Source organism: Canis lupus, chromosome 25 (genome assembly GCF_048164855.1).
Source record: "Canis lupus baileyi chromosome 25, mCanLup2.hap1, whole genome shotgun sequence".
Classification (NCBI taxonomy): Eukaryota; Metazoa; Chordata; class Mammalia; order Carnivora; family Canidae; genus Canis; species Canis lupus.
In genome coordinates this window covers 1,988,140-2,014,776 of record NC_132862.1, presented here as the reverse complement: position 1 = coordinate 2,014,776, position 26,637 = coordinate 1,988,140, and the positions used below count along the sequence as shown (strand labels likewise).

At 56.8% G+C, this 26,637-nt stretch overlaps 3 protein-coding genes across 17 annotated transcripts in view; 1 reads left to right on the top strand and 2 right to left on the bottom strand.

Moving 5' to 3' along the window:
• The window catches only part of CSAD (cysteine sulfinic acid decarboxylase), a 33,071-nt gene extending 31,900 nt beyond the window's left edge, over positions 1-1,171 (bottom strand). Inside the window, exon 1 of one of the 2 annotated variants that reach the window (XM_072797789.1) lies at positions 1,021-1,171. The gene's annotated coding sequence lies outside the window, so the exon portion shown is untranslated. Of the gene's footprint in view, positions 1-265; positions 339-1,020 lie in introns of those variants that run through there. The other variant, XM_072797791.1, reaches the window with a different exon arrangement.
• ZNF740 (zinc finger protein 740) lies at positions 105-10,589 on the top strand. Of its 7 annotated transcripts, none has more exons than XM_072797792.1 (7): positions 105-370; positions 1,551-1,872; positions 4,724-4,873; positions 5,212-5,301; positions 5,776-5,899; positions 6,227-6,345; positions 7,290-10,589. In XM_072797792.1, the coding sequence occupies exons 2-7, from the start codon at positions 1,864-1,866 to the stop codon at positions 7,377-7,379; spliced, it is 582 nt and encodes a 193-aa protein (XP_072653893.1). In that variant the 5' UTR covers positions 105-370; positions 1,551-1,863; the 3' UTR covers positions 7,380-10,589. The 7 variants fall into 7 exon arrangements, with proteins under 7 accessions (XP_072653893.1, XP_072653897.1, XP_072653899.1 ...); XM_072797796.1 differs by lacking the exon at positions 7,290-10,589 and adding an exon at positions 6,694-7,034; XM_072797798.1 differs by lacking the exon at positions 7,290-10,589 and adding an exon at positions 6,687-7,034.
• Positions 10,590-11,038: 449 nt separating this feature from the next.
• Positions 11,039-26,218, bottom strand: ITGB7 (integrin subunit beta 7). Of its 8 annotated transcripts, none has more exons than XM_072797769.1 (17): positions 26,067-26,218; positions 25,003-25,063; positions 19,984-20,101; positions 19,326-19,529; positions 17,476-17,677; positions 16,867-17,037; positions 16,023-16,264; positions 15,515-15,673; positions 15,160-15,255; positions 14,910-14,999; positions 13,860-14,006; positions 13,363-13,556; positions 12,799-13,022; positions 12,353-12,572; positions 11,993-12,201; positions 11,515-11,675; positions 11,039-11,281 (listed from the first exon to the last, which is right to left on the bottom strand). In XM_072797769.1, the coding sequence occupies exons 4-17, from the start codon at positions 19,524-19,526 to the stop codon at positions 11,201-11,203; spliced, it is 2,397 nt and encodes a 798-aa protein (XP_072653870.1). In that variant the 5' UTR covers positions 19,527-19,529; positions 19,984-20,101; positions 25,003-25,063; positions 26,067-26,218; the 3' UTR covers positions 11,039-11,200. The 8 variants fall into 8 exon arrangements, with proteins under 8 accessions (XP_072653870.1, XP_072653873.1, XP_072653871.1 ...); XM_072797772.1 differs by having other exon boundaries at positions 20,055-20,101; XM_072797770.1 differs by having other exon boundaries at positions 25,003-25,087; positions 26,067-26,203.
• Positions 26,219-26,637: the final 419 nt, after the last annotated feature.

Genomic DNA, 26,637 nt, shown 5'->3' with positions numbered 1-26,637 from the left:
GATGGCCGCCGGGGGGCGCGCCCACGGCACGGCGCACGCGCGCCGCCGCCGGCCCGCCCCCTTTCCCGTCCTCCCGCGCGCCGGCCCCGCCCCCTCGCCGGCGGCGCCCCCTCCCAGCGTCCTCGGCCTCACCCCCTTTCTGGCTGCTCCCGCCGGTCCCCGGCTCCGAGCCCGGAAGTGGATATCGCTGCTCGGCTGAGGGGGCGCGGGGGAGGGGGAAGTGCTTCCGGGGAAACGGGCCCCGGGTTGGTGTTTGTAAACTTGCCTCGGTCCCGGCAGGGCAGCGGCGGCCCCAGGCTTGGCACGGGGCGCTGGGGCCTGGAGGAGGCGCCGCGCGGCGGGGGAGGCCGCGGGAGGCCGCGCCCGGCAGGTAGGGGCGCGCCTCGGGGAGCGCGGCGGCGTCCGGGCGGGCGGCAGCGCCTCGGCAGCGCGCAGGCCGTGGGGCGCCGCGCGGGAGGGGGAGGGGGAGGGGAAGGCGGGAGGGGGCCGGCCGGGGCGGGCCGGGGAGCGCCGGGAGCGCCGGGGACGCGCGCGCTGCGCCCCCCGCCCGCCTGGAGGGCCGCGTCCCCGGCCGGCGGAGGGGTGGCCTGGCGGGGGCGCGGGCGCGGGCGCGCTCGTCCTCGGGGCGGCTGGAGGGGAGGGGAGGGGGAGGAGGGGACGCGCGGCGCCGACCTGCCCGCCTGCCTGCCTCCCTCCTGCCGGCCTGCCCGCCTGCCTGCCCGCCTGCCTGCCCGCCTGCCTGCTGCCGGCCTGCTTGCCCGCCTGCCTGCCCGCCCGCCTGCCCGCCTGCCCGCCTGCCTGCTGCCGGCCTGCTTGCCCGCCTGCCTCCTGCCTGCTGCCCGCCCGCCTGCCCGCCGGCCTGCCTGCTTGCCGGCCTGCCCGCCTCCTGCCTGCTTACCCGCCTGCCTGCCTCCTGCCTGCCTCCTGCCCGCCTGCCTGCATGCCCGCCTGCCTGCCTCCTGCCCGCCTGCTTGCATGCCCGCTTGCCCGCCTCCCCGCCGCCGCAGCGAGTCTCCGTACCTTCGGGCGGACTCGGGGAGCGCGCACGTGTGGGCCGGCCCGGCGCACCCTGCCAGTCGGCCTGCTGCCTGGCTGCCCGGCTGCCCGAGCGAGCGTCAGGCGGTCGCCTCCGAGCATTTCTCTACTCCCCGGTGCTGGCCTCCTTAATAAAGTGCGAGCTTTGCGGCCCGGCCCACTCGACACAAAAGCCCCGAAGGGCCTCCGCCCCCTTCTCTTCGTAAAAAGGCAAATCCAAGCCGTGGGCCTGTTGCAGTTCCTCCATGAGCGCCCCCCACCCCCCCCCCCCGCCGCCCCCTGGTCGCTTTTACTCCCGTTGGCAGCTCCTCTTTGCCCTGGAGACCAGTTTCTTCTTCTGACCTAGAAAGAAAATTCTGCTGGACTAACGTCCTCTTTCTGAGGTTCACAGAGAGCACCCAGCCAAAAACAAAAACAAGACAAAACAACAACAACAAAAAAGTTCAGCCTACCGCGCACGTCCTTTGGCCTGAGAATGTTGCACCTAACAGCCCCGTCTCCCTTTGTGGTTTCAGGTTTCTGAAACGGAGCGTGGAACTTCAACGAGAAGATTTCATTTGGAAAACCCAAGACTGGCCGACTGTTTCTTCAGACCATAGACAGGAGCCAGGCAGAGTCCAGGGATTCTTGGAACCTCTATCTTCCCCCCCACTTGGAGGACACTAAGTTCTATTTGAAGACAAAGGCAGTTCAATATGGCAGCGGGACTGAAGGGACACGAAGGAGTTGTTACAGTGATTTGGTGACAGTTCTTCACACAACAGTGTCTTAGGAAAGGTGGACCAAGAAACTCCTGAACTTTTGGGTTACATTAAGTGAGAAATCAGCATGGCTCAGGTAAAAAGCTATAGAATCCTCCTCCTTCAAGATCACTGGGAAGCGTGTTTGCAGTTTCACTCTTGAATGCTGCCTTAGTCAACATATTGACCAACCCAGTGAGCCGAGCTCTGTATTAAGCACCAGGGGGAGATCTAGAGGAAGGAAAGGAGACAGGCCACAGCCCCTGCCTTCAGGGAGCTTCCAGTCAAATGAAGGAGGTAGGCTATTCTGCATCACAGGCACTGATGGGACTTTTGTAAAACTGCTCAGTTTACACTTGGTACGTTGAGTGCTGAGGGGCATGAGGGAGTGAACAGTGTGGTGAATGCTTCGTTTGTTTTTTTTTTTTTTTTTTTTTTTCCAACGGGAATTAATTGAGCTCCTGTTACATGCAAGGCATTGTGCTGGGGATACAAAGATGAATAAGATTGTCCCCCTCCCCAGCACGCTTCCAGGCTAGTTGGGTTGGGGTGGGGGGAAATGGAGAGATAGTCTATAATTTATATTCACAATACCTTGCATACTGGTTGGTTAGCAGTAGAAAAATCAATGGATCTGTTGATTGAAGAAACGTGCAATAATAAAGGTATGTACACTGCGGAGGAGAGAAGGGTACCTCTGCCTGGATGAAAAGAAGCAGATGAAGCTTGAAGAATGCATGGGATTTTGCTAGATAAACAAGCAGAACAGGGCATTCATACAAGGAGAACTGCATGGGCAGAGACTTAGAGGCATAAGAGAATGTGATGAGGTTAGGAGTACTGCGGGTAGTTGGCTAATTAAGAAGGAAAGAATTTAAATGGGTTATGGGGGGGCGGCCCAGGTTATGGGGGGTGGCCTGGTTGGCTCAGTGGTTTAGCGCCACCTTCAGTCCAGGGCGTGACCCCGGGGCCCCGGGATCCAGTCCCACATCAGGCTTCCTGCGTGGAGCCTGCTTCTCTCTCTGCCTCTCTGTGTGTCTCTCATGAATAAATAAATAAAATCTTTAAAAAAAAATTTAAACGGGTTATGGGGATAGGGTAGTTAGTGATAAAGGGAAAAGTTAGGATGAGGGAGTTGTTTCCTGGAGAAGTACAAGTATAACCCAAGGGCCTTTTATGCCTTGCTAAGGAATTCAACTTTATTCTGTAGAGAATGGGAGCTTTCTGAAGAACGTTAAGAGTAATGTCAGATCAGTGCATCTAGAAGGTAATTGTCATTGTGAGGGGACAGGATGGATTGGAGAGACAGGATGATCTGTTAGGTTGTTTTAAGGGTGGATAGCAAAGCTATGTGCAGGCATCCTCAGAGCTGCTCCCAGCTTTCTTCCAGGGACCCTCCCTTACTAGTCTCACCAGGATGACAGCCTGATTATAGTATAATTGGCTTTCTTCCAGCCACATGCATAGCTTCCTCCTTTTCATGCCGATTAGGAGCCCTTCGTTTTCTTCTTCCTTTGTTTGCAACCCACTTCATGGCATCATGTTCACTCTTGTTCTGAGAAGACTGCCTTTCACTGATCACTAACTTTGTACTGGGTACTGCTAGGCATTTGTATCTTATTTTCATTCTCATCAACCCTGCAAGAGTAGATGCTCTCATAAACATTTTGCATTTAAGGAAAATGAGATCTGAAGAGGTGGAGTAATTTGCCCAAGCTCACATGGTGAAACAGCAGAACTAAACTTTCCACCTCTAGACCTTTCTGTCCAAAGTCCTTGAAGGAGAGAGAGGGGGTCCCAGGATATACTAAAAGGAATTTCTAAAAGAAATTTTTTTTAATTTTTATTACTTTTTTTTCCCAAAAGTAATTTTTTTTTAATAAAATCACTTGTGGAAGTTTACTGATCAACTATTTCTTTAGTGTTTCTTAAAAAAAAAAAAATTTTTTTTCTAAGTAAGAAAAGTACATTCTCTAGTGCTGTCTAAACAAAGTCAGTTTGGAGAATATAGCCATGAAAAGAAATTTTTTTAATCGTTCCTATTTCAGTAATTTTTAAGGTGTACATAGAGTAGAGAATGTGAAAATGGATATAACGGATTATATATGGAAAACAGCATATATGGATTTGCACACAGATAAATGGACTTGGGGGTCAAGAGAAAGTGATACTCAATGGTAAAATCTTTCCAAGTGATTTAATTTCTGTACCCGTTATAATTGATGACACTTAGGAAACATAAAAATCTAAGGGGAGAATTGACCTAATTTTGCTGATAAGCATGTTTATGGGACCTGATAGAATATATATTTGGCACCAGTGAGGTCCGCCCATCATAAGTGGCCCCTGAAGCTGCTATTGAGAGGAGGAAGGATGGGGATCCCTGGGTGGCTCAGCGGTTGAGCATCTGCCTTCAGCCCAGGGCCTGATCCCAGTGCCAGGATCGAGTCCCACGTCGGGCTCTCTGCATGGAGCCTGCTTCTCTCTCTAGGTCTCTGCCTCTGTGTGTGTGTGTGTGTGTGTGTGTGTGTGTGTGTCTCATGAATAAATAAATAAAATCTTAAAAAAAAAAAGAGGAGGAAGGTTTGCTCTCCCATTTCCATGGCTCAGCAGGGTTAGCCGACCCTCCTGCCCATTCACAGGGCCTAGAAGTACCTAGTAACACGTTGACACACTGTCCCTACCACATTGCTAATGACCGAAGTGTCAATGATACCTGGCTATTGACTTGATGTGTATCTAAATGCTGATGAGTAACAACTGACTCCTGGTGAGGTGAGTTAGGGAGGACTCTTGAAGGAAGCAGTTTCGTGAAGAGTGAAGAGGGATGCTCCTTAGGGAGGCAGTTTGTTTGTGGCTGGGTGTGTAAGGTAGTTCTACGGAAGATGGCAGCCTGTTTTTGCCCTGCCCTGCCAGGTGACCTGACACCTCATCTCCTTTCAACTTAGGCAAGTCTCCTGGCTTGTGAAGGCCTAGCAGGTGTGAGTTTGGTTCCTACTGCAGCCAGCAAGAAGATGATGCTGAGCCAGATTGCCAGCAAGCAGGCCGAGAATGGAGAGCGGGCAGGTAGCCCTGATGTGCTGAGGTGCTCGAGTCAGGTACAGCGTTTGAGTCCATCGTGGCACCTGGGGGTCGGGTGGCCCAAGCTCTCTGCCAGGAGATGCCAAGCTTTGATTTCTCAGCGCTTCTGTTTAGGGAAGTGGGAAAAAGGGATCCAGCTGGGGAATGAATGAATGTGGGTATATTAGAGAGCTAAGGAAGGACTTTTCTTTATCTCTAACCCCTTAACACCATAGCACTTAGGAAATGGATGAATACCGTCTCTAAACCTTTGGGGCAGGTGGTTACTCTCATTTAGAAGTCTGCAAGCAGCATTTGGTTTCCTGTCTTGTGTGCAGAGATAGACTGTGAGCTTAGCTTTGATTTGTTTTAAAAGGGCCACCGAAAAGACAGTGATAAGTCCCGGAGTCGCAAAGATGATGACAGCTTGGCTGAGTCCTCTCATTCAAAGAAGACTGTTAAAAAGGCAGGTAATGGGGTAATCCCCAGTCTGGTACCATTTGGTAATGGGGTTAATCCTCCTTTTCTTTCCTCTGTGGTTCAACCTGGAGTTTTCCCTAGATGTTTTGGTCACTCATAGCCAGTGAGTGTGTCACTGATTTCCTCCATAGACCGCGTTGGTCTTTGATCTCTGCACTCTTTGGAACATCCTTGGTAAAGGAACAGGAGCCAGGGAAGTGTGGGATCCTGTGGCAAAGGGCAGGCAGTGTCCCCCGCCTCCCCAGCCTCAGGTCATATTCGGAGGTGTTGGGTTTGATGGGCAGACAGCTTACCCATGCCCACCTCCTGCCTCAGAGGGTCTCTTAACTCTAGGGATGAGGGAGATGACAACATCAGAAAGATTACTTTGTCCAGCAACTGGAAATTGACTCAGAGTAGGATGGGGGCCGAGAGGAGGCTGAGAGGATAGCCTTATGACATGCCTGATTGTTGCCCCTAGGTGGTGGTAGTGGAACAAAACGGCTCTTTTCAAGTAAAGATTCCCAAAAATTTTATTTGTGAACACTGCTTTGGAGCCTTTAGGAGCAGTTACCACCTGAAGCGGCACATCCTTATTCATACTGGTAAGTCTTTTGCTCATAGTCAGTAGTTTGTAGTTTTTAGTGTGTGTGTGCAGCTCTTGTTGGGTTTGTTTTTAGAGGCCGATGTGCTCACTTCAGCAGCACACATACTAAAAAATGTTTCAGAGGCTGAGCGTGAGAAATAGAGGAAGAAGATAAGTGAATTAGCTGGAGAGATTTCTAGTGTCACTGAGACCAGCAGCTTTGAGGACCTTTCCCAATTAGGTGTCTGCACATTACTAAGAATTAAACGTTTCTGGGAAAATAGCTGGAATGAAGTCCCTGCCTTGTGTACCTCCTAATACTAACTTCTCTCTCCACCTGGGCCAGGTGAGAAGCCATTTGAGTGTGATATATGTGATATGCGCTTCATCCAGAAGTACCACCTGGAGCGTCACAAGCGTGTGCACAGTGGCGAAAAGCCCTACCAGTGCGAACGTTGTCATCAGGTAAGCTCACGTCATCCATCCGCCCCACACAGCAAACATTTCCTTCACCGAGAACCAGGACTAGCCGCCATCCTCTGCCCAATAGGAAGCCACCTCACACTCCTGGCCACCATAGACTTACTACCTCGGGGTGAGGTGCATCTCTCCGGCCTTATGCAACTGTTTTGGGGGAGGGGCCGTGGGAATCATGGTCACAACAATAGCAGCATTTCTTGAGTACTTCTGCACCAGGCACTGTGAGAGCATATTTGCAATAGGTTATTTTTTTAATCCTCATGTTAACTCCGTAAAGTAGCTGTGTTGCCATCATTTGGCTTTGGGGGAAATTGAGATTCAAAGAGAGTTAAGTTTCTAAGGACACAGTAGATCGAGGGCAGAGGCAGGATTCAGTCAGACTTCAGAGCTGGTGCACCTGGAAGAAGAAAGACGCTCTCTGCCCTGGGGGGGTTCAGTGTCTGATCTGATGGGAATGTGAGAGGACCAAAACAAGACACGAACAAAAGATGAGAAATGATAACAGCTAACATTTCCTGGATGCTTTGCTCCACTCTCTTACACTGAATCTCAAAACGCTAGAATGGAAGTTCCATGAGGCAGAGATTTTTGCCCCTCCGGTTCTCCACTCTATCCTCAGCCCCAAGAACTGTACCTGCCTTGAGACAGACAATAAATATTGGATGAATGACGTAGCCCTTCTGTGAAGGTACTTTTAGCCTCGTTACAGATGAGTGTCCAGATTGAGTGCTGTTAGATACCGTGGCCAAGGGCGCACAGCCAGGACTCAGACTTGAGAGCCTGTGCTCTTAACCACTGTGTGCTCCTGCCATCTGCGTACTCGTTGAGGGCTTGAGGAACAGGATGCGGCCCCCGTGTGGGGAAGGCAGAGCTAGCCAGCAGGTAGCTGAGGTTCTCCTCTCAACACTTAATCCTTCCTTTCTTCTCAGTGTTTTTCTCGGACAGATCGATTACTCAGACACAAACGGATGTGCCAAGGGTGCCAGTCCAAGACTTCCGACGGGCAGTTTTCTCTATAGGCGCAAGGGGCCCTGGGTGGTGGGAGTGATCAGAAGAATTTACCGAAGAGCGCACCCTCTCTGGTGTGATGGTGCCACCACCACCCCGTCTGTACCTGTCCCCCTCCTGGAGGAGTGGACCCAGGAAACCAGAAGAGTGCATCAGGGGACAGCGGCCTCAGAGCCTCAGCTCTGTAAATAATCTGAGACTATGAGTATCTCTGGGACGTTCCTCCAGCATTCCTGGGTAGGGAAGCTAGTCCCTGGACCCTTGGCTGAGGTTATAGGTGGGGACTGAAGGTACAGGACCAAGACTGGTGTGGCTCCCACAGCCTTGGACTCCAGCTGGCAGCTGACATGGAAAGGATTGGGGAGAGGGATTTGTTTGTTCTGTTCTGTTCTTGTTTTTGTTTTTCCAAAAGCAATTTTAGCAGCTACACTGTGGATACAGGTAATATGGAGGCATAGAGCCCTGGTCAAAGCAGGGACTATGGCTGGTCCAGCCCTCCCCAAAATTGAGTTTTTGGTTGCAGTTGATCCTCAGTGTTCACAGCCCTGCACCTCACCTTCTGTTTGAAGGAGAGTAGTATCAGGGATGGCAGCTGAGTTTGCATTGGTCTCCTTATACACTGTAGGGACAGAAGGAAGAATGGCGGGAGGAGCAGACAAGGGCTGGGTCCAACTAGAGTGGGCAGGTACCTCTTACTTCCTCCGGGGACAAGCAAGAGCTATGCCCACGGCTGTTGCCATGGCCCAGGCCACCCAGTACCTGATGGGGTCAGCTCAAGTGCCTTGTGGAGGGAACTTGGGTGAGAACGGCCCACGGAGCCCTTCCATGCCCTCTTGGGCACTCGATCTTGGAGATAGTGTGTGGCTACCTCGCTGCCATGGACTCCTGAGCCAGACAGAGGTGTTGAGCGCGTAGTCATGGATATCAAAGTGGGGCTGTCTCTCCTTGTGTCGTCTTAGGAACAACCTGAGACTAGTCCCAAGTTGAGCAGCAACTGTTCAAGAAACAAAGGAGTTTGGTGTCCCCTGATGTGACTGTTGAGCAGCGTGAGCTGCTCTCCCTGCCCAAGTCCTATCACTGTATTCAGGTAGAGGAGATAGGGTGTGGCCTTCGGTTCCAAAGAATAAGATCTTCGCTTCCTTCTTAATGGCCATCCCTACCCAACCAAGAATTAGGGGGGAAAGGGGTGCTGCAGAGAAAGGACTGAGGAAGAAACCTATTGTAGGTTTTGTTCTTAATCACGTTCTTTGCTCCTCTCTGCCCCAACACCACCACCCTATCCATCCCCAAAAAAGTGATCAGGGGTGTGTGTGTGTGTGTGTGCGTGTGAGAGCGTGCGTGTGCGTGCATGCAGGAGTGTGTTCATTCACATGTGTGCTTGCGTTTGGAGATGGCATATTATTGAGCCAAACCCTTCTCTGGCCCTCAGCTCAGGGGAGGATGAGCATGAAACAGCCCCCCCACCACCACCACCACGGAACCTGAAGGGTGCTTGAGGTCCCAGAAGGAGCTGAGGAACTCGATTTAGGGGAGTGAAGGGCTTTGTTTTGGAGGGGGGTTTGGGATTGATTCAGCAGGCTGGTTAGGGTGTTTAACCCAAGCCAAAGCTTGTAAACATGAATTTTCTAAAGTGAAATTAAAAAAAAAAAAACCTTGTTGTGGAAGGTTCTGGGGTTTGGTTGGCCCCCACTGTGACCTGCCCTGACCTGGAGAGGGGAGTAATCACGGAGGCTTGGTGAACCTGACCATGCTGTCAGTGGGGATCTAGGATGGCAGCTCCAGGCGGTGTGACTTCATTTCCTGGAAAGTGTAGGGAACAGCCGCAGAAAGCTCCCGGCTGCTACCTATTTGGGAGGGCGGGGGGAGGGGGGCTCTATACCTCTGAAATGTGAGGATTTCAGGGAAAAAGAAAGGCGTGGCACCCTACAGACTTTCCCTAATGGCACCTGAGATCCTTTGGGAGAGACACGGGGCGCGTGTTTGCTGCCTGTGCTCTCCAGCTTTGTGCTGGCACTTCCATTTGATACGGTCCAGAACCTAGACCTCAGTCCTCGCAGCTGCCCTGTGGTCCCCGCAGGCAGGGGTCTTCCTGTGTGTGAGGGCTGTGCTGGGGCTGGGGCTGGAACTGATCCTTCACTTCTGGGAATACATTCTTGGAAGGAAGCTCCATCTACAAAACTATTCTCCCACGAGCACTTTTGAAAATAGGAGGCTTCGTTCCCTGCCACTTGCAGCTAATCTGTTGAGGGTTGGGGTGTGTGTGGAGAAAATCCCATGAGTGACCTATGCCCCCACGTGTGCGGATGTGTGCTTAGGTCACAGTGCGCCCTGGACCCCCACGGCCCCAGCCTCCTGCCAGGGTGGGCGGAGGAGAGGCAGTTTGTGAGCAGATGTATAAAGAGCCATACCAGAAGCACCCCTGCCAAGGATTGGGTGTGGGGGAAACTCAGGAGCAGTAGGTGGTTAGTTCAGTCGTCCAGGTGCTGAGCTGCTGGGGCCAAGGATGTGTGAGGAGAGAGGAGCAAAGAGGTGAAAGGAGTGATTCAGCCTCCCAGGGGGCCCAGGAGCCCCCTCACAACCCCAGGGAAACCACAGACTAAGCGCTGCAGAGGCACCTGGGCCCAAGGCCCCCGCCCTCCTCAGCTCACGGGGCCTAGCACTGGACAGATGCCTCAGGTGCATTTGGAGTGAAGGGAAAGGGAGGGAGGGCAGGCTCTCAGAGACCAGGACATGGGATTTGGGGGTCTGGGAGAGTAGCACCACTTCTGGGTGGGCCCTTGGACCGGGCCTTACCAGCCCTGCCCTTCCCTGCACCCCAACTCTTCTCCGTCCAGCCCCCAACAGCCTCTTTCATCACTTAGCTACTGATTGTGCCCTATGGCTTGACCTTGGAGGGTTAAATGAGACGTGGGGTCCCGCCACAACTTCTAACCCTCTCCCCAGATGCTCTTTGCCTCTGCTGCAGTCCTGGGGCTTTTATCTTAACAATCCCTCCTACTCTTCCTCTCTGTCCTCTTCTCTCTTTCTCTCTCTCTTTTTTTTTTTTTTAATATACTTATTTTGCTATTGGGGGAGGGGAATATCAAATGAACAAGATCACTTTTAAATGGTAGTTTTTATAAGATGTTATAAACTTGTATCTTTTTACCATTAAAGTGCAGTGTATGTTCCTTCGTGATATATTTAGGATATTTAAATAAAAAGAAAATGGGGCTTTTCTACATACTATCTCTTTTTTGGGAAAGCTTTTACCTTGGGGCCAAAGTGGTTTTCCGTCCCCCCCCCCCAACATAACTACCCTAAACGTCCAGCATCCTGGAAACCACCGGTTTAAAACTCCTCCACAGAAGAGCAACAAAGGAAAGTAGAAACAGGGTATCCCTTCTGAGTAGGGAAAAACCCAAAGCCCTGCCCGCCAGAACAGAGGGAGTTTAGGGTACCAGCGAGCTGCTCGAAGCGTGGCTCTGTAGCCTAGGTCAGCGCTACCTGAGGATTGAGCAGCCCACCTCCACCTGCTGCGCCCCCACCCCGGCAGCCACCTGAGTTTCCTGCACGTCAGGTAGACTCTCCCTGGCCTCAGGTGGCAGGGGGAGGAATGCACTTGGGTTTTCCTGAGGCCCAGGCTCCACAGCCTGCTCTGGCCTTGGGTAAGGCACGATGACAGCTGTGCTCTGGGGGGAAGACTTTATTTGCGTTCGGGGAGCAGCAGGGGCTACGCCCCACTCCTTGTGAGGGAGGGAAGCCAGGCTGCAGCAGGAGGCCCCTCGGTGTCCCTCGGGGGATGAAGCAGGCGACAACCATTCCTCAGGAGTCCTGAGTGTTCTCCCCCACTTCAGGAAAGGAGACTCCCTGTCTCCTGAAACTGGGGGTTGACCGTGGTCGTGATGGCGCTTCTGTAGAGAGGATTGTTTTCCTGGGGAAGAAGGGCAGAAATGATGAGGAAAAGCCCCAGGGCTGCTCCCCTGTCTGATCCCAAGGGGCCACCCTGGAATCGAGCAGCGCCCTAAGAGCAGGGCATAGGGCACAGCAGACACGGACCAAAGTGGGGGGGCCAAGGTGAAAGGAGTCGAGGCTGGGGGGGGCGGGAAGCGGCGAGCCAGGCGGTCCTAACCAGGGAAGGCCTGGGGGGTAGGAGGCAGCCCCCACCTGCTTCCAGTTGAGGTGCTTCTGCTCCTTCTCAAAGCGGCTAAATTCTCGGCGGTCGTAGATTTCCACAGAGAGCCGGTAAGCCAGGACCAGCCCCAGCCCCACTGCCACGATGCCCCCTACACAGCCCAGCACGATGGCCTGGGTGTGATCCGCGCCTCCTGCGGGAGGAAACCACGCGGACTTCCGGGGGCCCGGCCACGGGGACTGACGGTTGCCCGTAGCGGGTCCAGCCTCCCAGCCTCGCTTGCCATTAAAACAAAGGGACCCAGCAAGGTGCAAGGTTCTCCTCAGGGCCCAGGGCCTTAGCCTTGTCCTCTTGGCCCATCGCCTCCACTTTTGCCTGGACTCCCTGCTCTACTTCAGCTCCTGGCCTGGTTTCCTCCCCTCGTCACCTCCCCAACCCCAGTTCTGAGGCCCTACCCTTCGAATTTCCGGGGCTCCCCGTGGTGTGTCCACAGCATCCCTGCCCACTTACTCTCTTGGGGTCTCACTGTCAACACAACCATGCCTCCGGCTTCCTCCTCCACCAGGAAGAACAGCAGCTGGTTGTCTAGGGTCCTCTCTTTGCACCAGCCGTCATCCAGGACAGGGACCAAAGCCAGAGTCACGTTGTAATGGGCACAAGCCACGCTGCAGTTGGTGGCCAGGGGACCAGTCCCAAAGGCCCCACACTCAGCACAGTCCCTGTCCGGTGGACACCAATAGGTTACCAGCTGGGCAGCAGTCGCTCGCACCACAGGGCAGGGAGGGGGCAGGTGGGAGCGGCTCCGCGCACCCCGACCCCCGCACCCCCCCCCGGGCCCCTGCTCCCAAGTTGCAAGACCCAAGGCCTCACCTGTGTCTCTCACATGATGTCTTGCAGCCTGAGCACTGCTCACACAGGGCACCGAAGTAGCCGTCCCGGCACTGGCAGCGGTTGCACTTGCAGTCCCCGTGCCCGCTGCAGACCTCCCCCTCTGGACCGAGACAGCTGTCCGTGTCCATGCTGCACTCGCACGCTGAGCCGGTGCGGTTGGCGTGGCAGTGACACCTTCCACACTGGCAGTGGCCAAAGCCTGGGGAGAGCCACGCACAGGGTGACAACCATACTCCTCACTCCTCATGGGTGTCACACGCCACCATGGGCTGTTCCTGTGCGTCCAGTTCCCTCTCGAGTGTGCCAGACCCCTCCAGCTCCTACACCAGAAACTTTGATACTTTCCCTTGGGCCATGAAGTTCCAGAGCCGAAATACCCTTGGGACCCACTCTGACCCCACCCTTCTCCCAAAGTCCACAGGTACCTCCACAGAGGATGCCCTCGTGTCGCTCACAGCTGGCATCATCACACTCGCACAGAGGCCCGGAGCTCTGTCCACTGCAGCTGCAGCGTCCACACTGGCACCGTCCCTTCCCGCTGCACAAGGGCCCTGTCCCGTTGGGGGCCCGGCACCCAGACTCCAGGTCTGGGGAGGACAGCTCAGCCTCCGAGCATTCACAGAGCCTACCCAGGCGGCCGGGGGCACAGCTGGGAGGGGAGGAGGAGGCAGGGTCAGCACAACCAGGGGAGGAGAGGTGGGTCTGACCATCCCTTGACCCATCGTCCCCAGGATCCTCTAAGCCTAAGATCCCAAAAGAGTTGGAGGGAGATGAGCGGCTGAAGGGACGCCGATGTGTAGCTGAGCGCCGCGGAGCAGAAGTGTGGAGGGAAGGGTCTCGGCGCGTCCGGGAAGCTTTAGGTGAAAGTCAGGGTGGCATCTTGAACAAGAGGTCTAGAGACGCCAGTGGGGGACAGAAGACGGAGGAGGAATACCCGGCTCGGGCGTGTGCTGGGAGCCACGTGGGGAGAAGGCAGCAGGCGGCCTCACCTGCATACCCCACACTGCAGGAGCCCCTGGCCGTCACTGCAGTGGGGCGCCTGGGGCTGGGTGTCGCTGCAGTTACAGTCACACAGTGTGTGCAGCTCCACAGTCAGCTCTTCTGAGAAGCCAAGGGCTCGGAGCCTCAGAAGATGGGGCTCTGGGAGGCAGCGGGTAGCTTGGAGAGTAACCAAAAAGTTCACCTGAGGACGCGTGGGCAGAAATCAGACTCAAGATCCTGTGCACGCGCGCACACGCACGCACACCCCAAACCCATTCATCATCCAGAACCTTGGTCCTTCGGAATTTAAGGGAGAGGGTCATGCTGACACTCATCTCGCAGAGCCCCCCTGGAGGAAGCCGCTCCTGAAGGCCTTTCCAGAGGACACGAGGACTACCCCAAGCCTCTGCATTGTTCTCCGTGTCTGCCCCATCTCTTCCTGCGGCTTCAACTTCCCTCCCCCGCCCCCACTTCCTTCCTTGGGCCTGTCCGGGCCGGCTCTCACCGTGTGGTTGATGGGGACGTGGCTGCACTGGCCGCGGTCCCCAGCCTCAGCCTCCCTCTTCTCAGGATCCCCACACAGAGACTCATAGGAGATGTGGACCCCAGGAGGGAGCGCGGAGTGTTCGAGGGTCACAGTGGATGACAGGCTCTGTGGAAGGGAGACAGTGAGTAACCAGGTGAAGGCAGGACTCCCGCCCCACCTCGTGCCTTCTCCAGCCCTTCCAACCTTCACCCTAACCCTGCCCTCGGCCGCCTTGGGGCCCCTCGCCCCCACCAGGCTGCCCAGGCGGGAGGCATCTCTGCAGGAAGAAGTGTGAGCGCTCCGAGGGACCACATGGGGCAGTGCAGCCGCAAGGGCCCTGCCGGGGGCGGGGACACAGGCACTGGCAACGCGCAGCGGCCGCTTCTCAAACCCCAGATCAGGATATATGGCCTACGCCCACGAGGGGCTCAAGGGCAGTCTTCGGAGGGAGTTTGTCCTGAGCACTTGGATCCTGCCGCAGATTTTCTCGCCGTGGGTTGAGGCCATGACCCGTCATAAGCCTGTGGCATGGTTACAGGGATAAGACCTCAGCCCAAGAAACCCTGGTGGATCTTTGCGGTTCCTTCTACCTGTAAAATCCTATGGTTCCCGTGAAGAGAATCTCTGAACTATTTGTAAGCTTAGTGAAGGCAGGCTCCAGGCGGACTTAGGGGCGCCAGTGCCAGCCCTTCGGTCTCTTATCTGCATGAGCCTGGGCAAGTCGTTCAGCCCTCTGTGTCTGCATCCCCATCTATAAAATAGGGGCAATAATCGTCAGCCAACAGGGATTTAGGGGGGTCAACGAGATGGCAAACGGCAAGTGCGCTAGGACAGCGCGTGGCATGAAATAGCAGCTCAGTGAAGCTTCCTTTCCTTCCTGGCCCCGAGCGGGGCTCCGTGCTCTGTGCAAGCCAGACGCTTCAGCTCTCCAGATGTGAGCCAGAGCGAGGGGCCTGTGACGGAGAGCCTGCAGACCCCTCTCCGGTGACCCGTCCCCGCGCTCGCCCAGGCCCAGCCCCAGCCCCTCACATTGTACGCGTCCATGATGAGCTGTACCACGTTGCTGGAGTCCTCACTCAGCTCCCCCACTGCGGACTTAGGAATCAGCTTGCTCAGCTCCTGGGTTATTGAGGAGTCCGGGGCAATGGTGGGTCGCAGTTCGGGGGAGGTGGGCTTCTGGGGGTCTGCAGCGGGGGCTTTCGGGGAGGAGGAGCATGGGTCTTTGAGGGAGCCGAGAAAGGCTCCAGGTGGGAAGCTGTGGCATTCAGCGGGCTCTCACCTGGTAGACAGGCAGCGTGGCACTGGTGACGGCAAAGATGGGCTGGATGTTTGCTGCGGACAGGGCCTGGGCTACCTGGCCCACAGAGGGGTAGTCCTGGGCACGGGAGAGGGGACAAGGTGAGCGCCGCAGGTCCCCCCAAACACCATCCAAGGAAATGCGCAGGAAGTCCAGGAACCAGGCTTCCACCAGCTAGTGGGACCCTGGAGGCTCAGCAGGAGGAGGGAGCAGCTGGGGCGGGGGGTGACCGAGCAGCGGGGGGACATGGAGAGGAGGAGCTGCTGGGGTGGTCACTGGTAAGGCTGGGGTGGGGGTCCTCGGGGCAGAGGAGCTGTGACTCAGGGCAGGGACTCACAAACTCTGGGCTGCGACTGTAGAGGCCGTTGCTGTCCAAGTGGCAGTGCCCATCGCTGGGCATGAAAATGCCACCCAACTTCCCATCCCCAGCTGTGTGGAACGTGTCGTCTGAAGTGAACACCAGCAGCCGGGACACGTTTCTCCAGCCGATCTTCTCCTGGGGCCGGGGGAGTGGGGTGGAGGTAGGCTGTGCACCCGGGCTCTAGGAGCCAAAGGTTGGCCAGCCCCGTTCTGAGTCAGCTTGCGTGTGCCCGGGCCGGCAGCGCCTCTGCTCCCCAGCCGTCCAGGCGGGGTTGGGTTAGTTGAGGCCTCCTCATGAATTAGGAAAACCTGCCTCTCCCTCGCGATCTTTCACTCTAATCCACCAGGAAATTGTTAAAATAAATATGCCAACCACGGAGGCTGTAGTCCAGAGGGCTCCCCTAGGATTGGGCCCGGCCAGACCCGGGGTGGCAGTCTTGGCCCCAAACGGGGCTTCGGCCTCCGGTCCCTTGGCAGCGCCTCACCTGGCAGAGCGCAGCCTGCAGAATGGCATCGAAGCCGCCTTCGGGCGAGTCCAGGTTGCCCGACACGCTCTGGCGGCCCACCTCTCGCTCGAAGGCTGTGGCATCGCCGGTCAGGGACAGCACGTGGCGGAAGCTGAAGGGCGGCTGGCAGCGCTCCAGCCGGGTGGGGCAGGGGTGGCGAAGCTTGGCGGGCACCGTGCTCACGAAGGGCAGCACCGTCTTGTCCACGAAGGAGCCGAAGCCTGGGAGGGGGCATGGTGAAGGCTGGGCCAGAGGTCACCGGCCGGCGGCAGGTGGAAGGCCGCTGCGGGGCGCAGGAGGCACAAAGCTGGGGGGCGCGGGGACAGTCAGGGCAGGGCGGCCGGGCTGTTCAGGGGCTCGGGCGGTGGGCGGTGGCGGAGACCCGAGCGGGCCAGGTGGAGGTCGCGCAGGGTGTCCCGAGGCGGAGAGCAGGGTGCAGGGTGCAGGGCGCAGGGCACAGGGCGCAGGGTGCAGGGCGCAGGGCGCAGGGTGCAGGGCTCAGGGCACAGGGCGCAGGGCGCAGGGTGCAGGGAGCAGGGCGCAGGGCGCAGGGTGCACGGTGCAGCCGGCGGCAAAGCAGGGGGTCGAGGGTGCAGCGGCGACTGGGTCCCGGCGAGAGACGCGGGGCTGAGGCGGGCGGGGGCGGGGGCGGGTCGCTGGGGCGCGGCCCTGGGCCGAGGGGGGTGGCGCCCGCAGCCTCCAGAGTCCCTGCGGGGCCCCTTCGGCAGCTCTGGGAGGAGGCGGCGGAGCGCGAGGCCGCGCCCGGGAGGGGAGGGGCGGGGCGGGGCAGGGCGGGGCGGGCGGCCCGGGCGCGGGGGCTCACCGATGCGCACCGACTGGGTGACCTCCCGCAGCCGCACCAGCAGGTCGTGGCCGAGCTGGCGCACGCGCTCCAGGTCGTCCTTCATGGAGTAGCTCAGGTCCATGAGGTAGTACAGGTCCACCGGGTAGCCCTCGGCCCGGCGGAAGCGCACGGCCAGCCGCTGCGGCTCCCCTGCGGCGGGCGGGGGCTCAGCTGCGGGATCCCTGGGGGGGGCATCCTCGTCCCCCACCCCCCATCCTCCCCCATCCTCCCCTCCCATCCCCCATCCCTCCATCCCCCCACCCCCGTCCTCCCCCATCCCTCCATCCCCCCACCCCCGTCCTCCCCATCCCTCCATCCCCCCACCCCCCCGTCCTCCCCATCCCCCACCCCTCGTCCTCCCCATCCCTCCATCCCCCCACCCCCCCCCGTCCTCCCCATCCCTCCATCCCCCCACCCCGCATCCTCCCCCCATCCTTCCATACTCCCCATCCTCCCCCATCCTCCCCTCCCATCCCCCATCCCTCCATCCCCCCACCCCCCCGTCCTCCCCCATCCCTCCATCCCCCCACCCCGCATCCTCCCCCCATCCTTCCATACTCCCCATCCTCCCCCCATCCCCCCACTCACCGGGGCGCAGCGCCACGCGGACCCGCTGCGGCGTCAGCTGCGTGGCCCCCTCGCCGCGGAGGCCCGAGCCCAGCGGCCGCTCCTGCAGCACCTCCTGCCGCCCGCGGGGCTCCTCCAGCGCCGTCGGGGCGCAGCCGCGGGCCAGCAGCTCCTGGGCGGGGCCGCAGCGCCGCTCCTCCGCTTCCCCCGACGCCGTGAAGTTCTGGGCCAAGGGAGGCGAGTCGGGACCCCGCGGCTCTCGGCTCGCGGGCAGCTCCCCCCACCCGGGCCCCCGCCCCCGACCCCGCGGTGGTCACACACGTCCTTGTCACCCCAGGCCTCCCCTCCCGGTCCCGCGGTCACCCCCCCGCCCCCGGGCCTGGTCACAGCCCACTTCCTAGAGCACCCACCGCCGCCCCCCTCCTCGAGCACCTACCCCCCCAGCACCTACACCCCCTCGAGCAGCACCTACCCCCCCAGCACCCACCGCAGCCCCAGCAGCCCTCACCTCGCAGGCAGCTCCCCAAGCCCCCATGCCTCCCCTCCTGCCCTGCGGTCTCACACAGGTCCTTGTCACAGCCCACTTCCTCGAGCACCCACCGCTGCCCCCCTCCCCAGCACCTACACCGGCCCCCTGCAGGGCCGGCCACAGACTTCCTACAGCTATGGGGGGGGCGGGGGGGGGGGGGGGGACTCACTACCTCCAGGGGAGGAGCAGCCTGGCCTCCAGGTCCAACCTGCCTGCAGGCTCAGGCCCTCCTCCCCTCCCTCACCCCCCCCCCCCCCGCGGTACCTGGGGGCTGGGAGGCGCCGGAGGGAGGGAATGCCTACAGTGGCTGCTCCACTGGTCCTGAGGCCCCCGGTAGGTACAGATACCCAAGGAGGCAGACACATGCCTGGTGTCCCCAGGCCCAGGCCTGGCACCTCCTGCTCTGCCTGCTGCCCACCTGGCTCCCAGGGCGCCTGTCTCAGGGGGCTGTCCCCTCTCCCACCCAGCTCTCCCTCTGCCTGGGACCCTGTGGTGGCTGTTGTGCAGGCAGCCGCCAGGCCCTGGCACCCCGCCCTGGGCCCTGTCCCGAGGCACAGAGAGCAGCCCTGACCAGCCGGGCAAACACGCCTCCCGAGCGCCCACCGGGGCAGCCTCGGCCTCTCCCCAAAGCCCACCGGCTCCCAGCTCCTCCCTCTGCTCTCCCAGCCACAGGCGGCTCCATACCTGGGAACCTCATGCGCGCGCCCCAACACAAACTCAGAAACCCAGTCACCCACTTTGTGCTAGGGACTAACACCCAATGTGACGGCATTTGAAAATGGGAAGAAATTAGGGTTAGGTGGGAGCACGGAGGGAGACCCCTCGCGCCCTGGGATTGCTGCCCTTACCAGAAGAGGCACCAAAGAGCTGGTCTACACCTGTGTGCAGGCCAGGGAGAGGGCCCTCCCCAGGAACCAAATGGGCTGGCGTCTTGATCTCGGATGCCTAGGCCCCAGAACTGTGAGAAACAGATGCCCGTTGCTTAAGCCACCCGGCCTGTGGGATGCTGTCATGGCAGCCCAGCTGACAAATGCACTTTCCCACATGTGTATGTACCACGGCTCCCTCTACCTACACACGAGCGTGAGTTCCAGCTCCAGAGTTATGGTCACAACTCTTCTCCATATACACACAAATACACGGATGCATAAACCTATACACACAGAACCTTGCATGCATGTGTACACACACAGTCACACACAGGAGTCCCATGTGCACAAACTCACACATGGGACTGCAGAGTGCACCCAGAAAATCACACATTTGCTCACACAATCACACACGTATCTCTGTTCTGCACAAACACATACACCGGGTTCAAAGGCCACAGGCCCATCTTTACCAGTTGCTTGCACCACGCACAACTTGGGTGTGAGAGGATGCATTCCCGGCAGGAGGGGGCAGGCTGGCAGGACCCCAGCAGGGACAGGTCAGGATCCCTCCATTCTGTGGCCTTCTCTGCGGAGGAGATCTTGGCATCCAATTCACTCTCCCCTCTCCTCAGGGCCAGCAGGAGAACAAGGACCGTTAACAAAGCCACCATGGCCTGCAATGGAATATCGGGGTCACGTGGGCCCTTAGGGAGGCCCTCCAAAGTCTCAGTCCTCTAAACTTAGCCTGTGGTTGTCACTCTCAAAACTACCTCCGGGGCACCTGGCTGGCTTAGTCGGTAGAGCAGCTGACTCTGATCTCAGGGTGGTGAGTTCAAGCCCCACCTTGGGCATAGAGCTTACTTAAGGGGGACGGGGAGCCCACGACCCCAATTCATCTTTTTTTTTTCCTTAAATCCCAATTCTTTATCTCCCCTCACAGCCTTCCTGTGGATTCAGCAGTTTCTTTAAAATGTCAGGAAGAGGCAGGTACCACACCTGGGTGGGAGCCTGGGAGAAGTCCCTCCTGTGTGCAGACTTCACTAGGCCAAGGTGGGCAAAATGGCCTAACAAGGGTCTGGGGACTGGGCCTGGAAGCGCTCAAGCCTACACCCGCCCAGGTCTATTCACCAGGATTCCAAGCCACAGCGGGAATAACCGGACAGGAAACAGCGGATTCTGGTCCTGCCTCGGTCACTCACTGGCTTACGGCAGGTCAGGCTGTTTCCCTGGACCTTGGCTTCCACATCTGTAAGGAGACAGAGAACAAGTAATCGGACGGCCTTTGCAGCTTTCATAATCTTGGATTCTAAGTGAAGGAAGAGGGTCAAGGGTGCTAAATTTAAGGGAGGAAAGTCAGGAAATTGGAACGAGAGGAAGGAAGGCTGGAGCTGACGAGGGAGTATTGGAAAGAGGCAGGGAAGGCAGTGAGGGGCATAAAGATTAGGCCATAAGAAAACTTTCTAGGGGATCCCTGGGTGGCGCAGCGGTTTGGCGCCTGCCTTTGGCCCAGGGTGCGATCCTGGAGACCCGGGATCGAATCCCACGTCGGGCTCCCCGGTGCATGGAGCCTGCTTCTCCCATGACCTCTAGGGAAAACGAAGCAAATTTCTGATTTTTAAAAACGTATTAATTAAAAATTCGAATAGGCAAGCCATAGCCATGCTTCAAAAATCAAAAAGTTAAGGGGCTTCTGGCTGGTTCAGTGGATTCAATGTCTGACTCTTGGTTTCAGCTAGGGTCGAGTCATGATCTCAGGATTGTGGGACTGAGCCCCACATCTGGCTTTGCACTCAGTGGGGTGTCTGCCTCACATTCTCTCTCTCTCCCTGTCTCTCCCTCTCCCCCTCTGACCCTCCCCACTACTCTCTCTCTCTCTCTCTCTCACACACACACACACACACACACACGTACTCTCTCTCAAATAAATAACTAGATATTTTTTAAAAAATCAAAAAGAGGGATCCCTGGGTGGCGCAGCGGTTTGGCGCCTGCCTTTGGCCCAGGGCGCGATCCTGGAGACCCAGGATCAAGTCCCACATCGGGCTCCCAGTGCATGGAGCCTGCTTCTCCCTCTGCCTGTGTCTCTGCCTCTCTCTCTCTCTCTATGTGACTATCATAAATAAATAAATAAATAAATAAATAAATAAATAAATAAATAAAAAGATAGGGATCCCTGGGTGGCTCGGTGGTTTAGTGCCTGCCTTCGGCCCAGGGCGTGGTCCTGGGGTCCCGGGATTGGGTCCCAGGATCAGTCAGCGTCAGGCTCCCTGCATGGAGCCTGCTTCTCCTTCTGCCTGTGTCTCTGCCCCCCGCCCCTCCCTCTCTCTCTCTCTCTCTCGAATAAATAAATAAAATATTTTTTTAAATCAAAAAGATAAATCACAATGGCCTTTAATTACAGAGATGGAAAAATTGGTCCTATACTTCCTACGGAATTGCATGGGACCCTGAACAGCCAAAACAATCTTGGCAAGAACTCGCACTTCTTCCAAAATTCCTAGAAATCTACAGTAATCTAGGCAGTGCGGTGCTAGCATAAGTGTAGGCATATGGATCAATGGAATGAAATTGAGAGTCCAGTAATAAATCCATCCATTTATGGCCAAATGATTTTCAACAAGGGTGCCAAACTATTCAATGGGGAGAGAACAAGCTTCAACAAATGGTGTTGGGATGACTGGCGATCCACATGTAAAAGAATGAAGTTGGACTCCTACCTCACAACATATACAAAAATTAACTGAAAATGGATCAAAGACCCAAATGTAAGTCCTTGAACTATAAACTCTTAGAAGAAAATGGGTAAATCTTCATGACCTTGGATTTGACAATGGATTCATAGCTATGACATCATGACATCAAAAGCACAAGCAACATGGGCAGCCCCAGTGGCGCAGCACTTTAGAGCAGCCTGCAGCCCAGGGTGTGATCCTGGAGACCCAGGATCGAGTGTCGCGTGGGGCTCCCTGCATGGAGCCTGCTTCTCCCTCTGCCTGTGTCTCTGCCTCTCTCTCTCTCTGTCTCTCTCTCTCCCTCTCTGTGTCTATCATGAATAAATAAATAAATCTTAAAAAAATAGATAAACTGGACTTCATGAAAATATAAATGTGCAAATAGGAAAGTTTTGTGCATCAAAGAGCACTATGGAGAGAATGAAAAGACAGACTACAGAAAGGGAGGAAATACTTGCAAACCATCTATCTGGTAAGTATCCAAAATATATAAAGAACCCTTACAACTCAACAACAAAAAGGCAAACCACCTCATTTTTTTTAATGTTTTTATTTATCTATTCATGAGAGACACACACAGAGAGAGGCAGAGACCCAGGCAGAGGGAGAAGCAGGCTCCATGCAGGGAGCCCGATGTGGGACTCGATCCTGGGACTCCAGGATCACGCCCTGAGCCAAAGGCAGGCACTCAACTGCTGAGCCAACCAGGTGTCCCAAACCACCTCATTTTTAAACAGCAAAGGAGTTAAGAAGGCATTTCTTTGAAGAAGATAGACAAATGGCCAACAAGTGCAGAAGAAAGATGCTCAATTCCATTAATCAGGGATCCCAGGGTGGCTCAGTGGTTTGGCGCCTGCCTTTGGACCGGGGCGTTATCCTGGAGTCCCAGGATTGGGTCCCACATCGGGCTTCCTGCATGGAGCCTGCTTCTCCCTCTGCCTGGGTCTCTGCCTTTCTCTCTCTCTCTCATGAATAAATAAAATTTTTTAAAAAAATCAAAACATTAGGATAGTGAGAATCTCCCACTCCTATCCCCCATCCTCCCATTTATTTGCACACCTTACTCCAACTAAATGACCATCTTTTTCCATGATCTCCTGTTGTGTACAGTCCTAGGGATTGTTCATGCACACAAACCAATGTGAGTATATATACTCCTCAAATGGTAGAATCTAATGATGGAATCCTACAATCACAATTCTACCGTACACACCATTTTGCCCTTTTCGTTGTCTTTTAACTACTTGGAGATCCTGTTACTCAAGAAAGTAAAGAACTTGCTTCTTTGTTTTCACAGCCGTATAGGTTTCCATTGCATAGATGGATGGACTACATGGCAGTTAGTCTCTCACGGGGATTTATTATTTTTTTTAAAGATTTTGTTTATTTATTTATTTATTCATGAGAGAGAAAGAGAGAGAGACAGAGACACAGGTAGAGGGAGAAGCAGGCTCCATGCAGGGAGCCCGACGCAGGACTCGATCCCAGGACTCCAGGATCATGCCCTGGGCCAAAGGCAGGCGCTGAACCGCTGAGCCACCCAGGGACCCCCTCTCATGGGGATTTAAATTGTTATCTAATTGTTCATTGTTAAAACGAATGCTGCAGGGGCCCCTGGGTGCCTCAGTCAGCTAAGCATCTGCCTTCAGGACCCTCCCGGGGTCCTGGGATCAAGCTCCGCATCAGGCTCCCTGCTCAGCGAGGAGTCTGCTTCTCCCTCTGTTCTCTCTCTTTTTCTCAAATAAATAAAATCCTAAAAAAACAAAACAAAACACTAAAGCTGCCATGAAGATTTCACATGTGTGCAAGTGAATCTGTAGGATAAATCCCTGGAAGAGGATTTGTAGGGCCAAGAAATAGGTATCCTTTGTAATGTTGGCGAGTATTCCTGACATAGCCTCTCTGGCAGCTAGGCCAGGTATATTCCCGCCAGTGGTGTGTGAGAGAGGGCGGCTAACTCTGGCCTGGAGCATCCGCATCCCCCTCAGCCTGGGCCTAGGTTCAGACTGATGTTCTACACAGTGTGGGGAAGGGTGAGGTGCCACGTTGTTACCTCAGCTATCCTCCTCCCCCGCTTGCCACCACTTGAGACCTCAGGTGCAGCGTATATATGTCACTGAGCCACACGTCTGTGCGAGGCCGGCCCAGGGCTCAGCCTCTGTAACCTCAGCCCCGCTTGTTCTGCACGCCTGTGGTCGAGGAGGTTGGAGATGCTACAGCACAAAACCCAGTTTTGACTCATCTGTCACAGGTGGGGCCCCCAGGATTAGACAAACGCAGAGATCTCAAACCCTCTCATTTCCCCTAAAGGGAGCCCCCTGGGGCTCCCTGCACAGGACTCCCCAATTTTCCTCCTACTCCCAGTTTTCCTCCTCCTTCCTTACTTGGGGACACATGAACTTCTGCTTCTTTCTGCTCATCTCTCTCTCCCTCCCCTTCCCCGCCACCCCCACCCATTCAAAAATTTGATGACATCTTTCTGTTGCTTTTCTCTTCTCCACTTCTTTACAGCTCTTTGTTTTACTTCCTTTTCCCTCATATCCTGACCATAGAGCAGCAGGATTGTCTACTTCATCCCCCTCTTTTTACAAATGGAACCCTGAACCCCAGAGCGGCAAGTGACTTGCCCACCATGGTCACACAGCGAACAGGGACCAAGACAGGTGAGGCTCAGTTTGCCACTTCCCTCCCTTCCAACCCAGGCACCATCATCATCAAAAGCTGTGCCTTCTCGCCACCGGCTCCAGTGGGCTCCACTCTGGGGCGGGACGGGACAGGGGTCTTCTTCAGTCTTCCCTTCTTTCCCTCCATGATTTTCATTTTCCTGGCCTCAATCCTGACTCCAACATACACCCTAACATCCCCTCAGCACCTGAGAAACAGAGCATTTCTCCAACCACCAGATCTCCCAAACCAAGTGGAATCCTCTGCTGCCCACTCAGCAGCACGGGGAGGGAAGAGAACTGAGCCCCTGGGCCACGGTCTCCCAGGACTGTGGTATCCATACCAACGTGCCACTGGCAGATCTGAGCTGAGCACCAGCCACCAGGCAGCAGGGGTAGAGCTGGGGAGTCATGTTGGGAGAGCCCTACCTTGACATAATCCTTGGCACGTGGGGGGCACTCACATGATAGCAGCTTCCCCTACCTTCTTTGCCTCCCTCCGGCCCCACTTTTGGGAAACCCATGCAGGAGAGATGGACGGAGGGAGAGCTTGAGAAACTAGAGGAGGGAACTAGGATGAGGATCTTAGGAATGCAGAAAAGAGTTCAGAGTCTTTCTCAAGTCTCAGCCAGATCCTGGGTGTCCATCCTCAGGTCAGAGCCCCCTGGAACCCTCTTTCATGGAAGTTGGGGAGCAGGTGGGGGTTGGGCCAGTGAGGAGAGGAGGCTGGAGGGCTGTGCCCTGGTACTCACAGGTGCGTGCAGAGCAGCCCTTCCTCCGGCAGCGGTGGCCTTTGTGTACTGATCTGGGAGGCTGCAGAGGAGGAAGTGACACGCCCTGGGGTGGGGTGGAGGAGATTTCGGGGTGGTGGGGTAACTGACCTAGGAGAAGGTGGAGCCCAAGGGGGTGGAACTGAGCCAAGGGGGTTGACGATGACGATGAGGGATCTGGAAGGAAGGCAGGAAGCTCGGCTGCCTTCTGAGCGCCTATCACACACTGGGCACATCACCATGCTGTACCTTTCCCAGGACACAGCCCCCCAGTTTTACAGATGTAGAGGCTAAGAGGAAAGGGAGATGTTGAGGCCCAGAGGCAAGAAATACAAGTCTTTGCCCAAGGCCACAGAGCCATCCATTGGCTGCTGGGGGGGCTTCGATCCAGGGCTGCCCGCTCCCCAAGAGGCTGTGCCGTCTCCACTTCCTCCTACAGGGGCGGGACAGGGGGGCAGACGGTAGGGGTGGGGGGATGAGGGATCATGCGCACTAATTTTGAAAAGCCGATGCCCGGGGTACCAGTGGGTGCTGGACCCGCGGGCCGTGGAGCCGGAGCGCCCGAGCCCATCCCGGGCCCATCCCCGGCCCATCCCGGCCCCTGGCCCGGTCCCCGAGCCCATCCTGAGCCGCTTGACCTTCCTGCGCCTTCGTCTCCCGGCTCCGGGGGAACCGAGCGCTGCGGAGAACTGAAGGAGGTGACACGCGTCAGTGGCTCCCCAGAGGACCCGGCCCACCCGAGGCCTGGGAAGAGGCTCCAGGCCTCGGGGGCTGAGAAAGATGGGGAGCAGCGAGAGGCTGAGAAAGTCCGGGTGCGGGAGCTGGGAAGCTGGGGACAGGCGAGGCCGGCGCAGGCGGGGACGGAGCAGAGAAGGGGAGAGGCCGGGGACAGGGCACCCCCCCCTCCACCCGCCTCACGCTTGGCCACAGGGAGCTTGGAGCAGCACCGGGCCCGCAGATCTGTGTCCACAGGTGGCCCTCGGCTGCCAGGAGGCCCCTGGGCGCAACAGGGACCGAGAAGCCACGGCCCCTAGGCCAGTGCCCACCTGTCGGCGGGTGGGAGTGAGTGGCAGGCGGATTGGAGGAGTGGCCGGGCCAGGGGAGCCCTTGGGGCTTGGGGGGCTTCTTCAGCCGGTCTCAGCCCACCAGACCTCTACCTCTACCTCGTACCCTTCCTTCCCCCACCAGGAGGGGTTACCATGGCGATGACCCCTCCTTCCCCGCAGGCCCTGAGCAGGCCCTGTGGTTTCCTCCAGAGCCTCTTTCACTTTCTTCTTCTGCTTTTCCCCACTCTTCTCTCCTACTCCCACATCCTCAAGCTCCCTCTCCCATTCGCACGCACAGATCATCGGTGAAGAAAGCCAGGCACAAGGTAGGCAGGGCGCTGCCCCAGGGAAGAAGGTGGGGGGTTGTGGAGGGGGAGTCGCAGAGGGCGAGGGGCACAGGGGTAGAGGCCACAGGCAGTGTGCGGAGGATGGGGCGTTGCAGAGGTAAGGCACGCAGGGGCAAGGAGAGATACTGGGACAGAAGGTAACAGTGGGGTCATGGGGTGAAGGGTTAGAAGGGACAGAGGGAGGGACTTCCAAGGCGATAGTGGGGTCCTAGAATGGGAAAGGG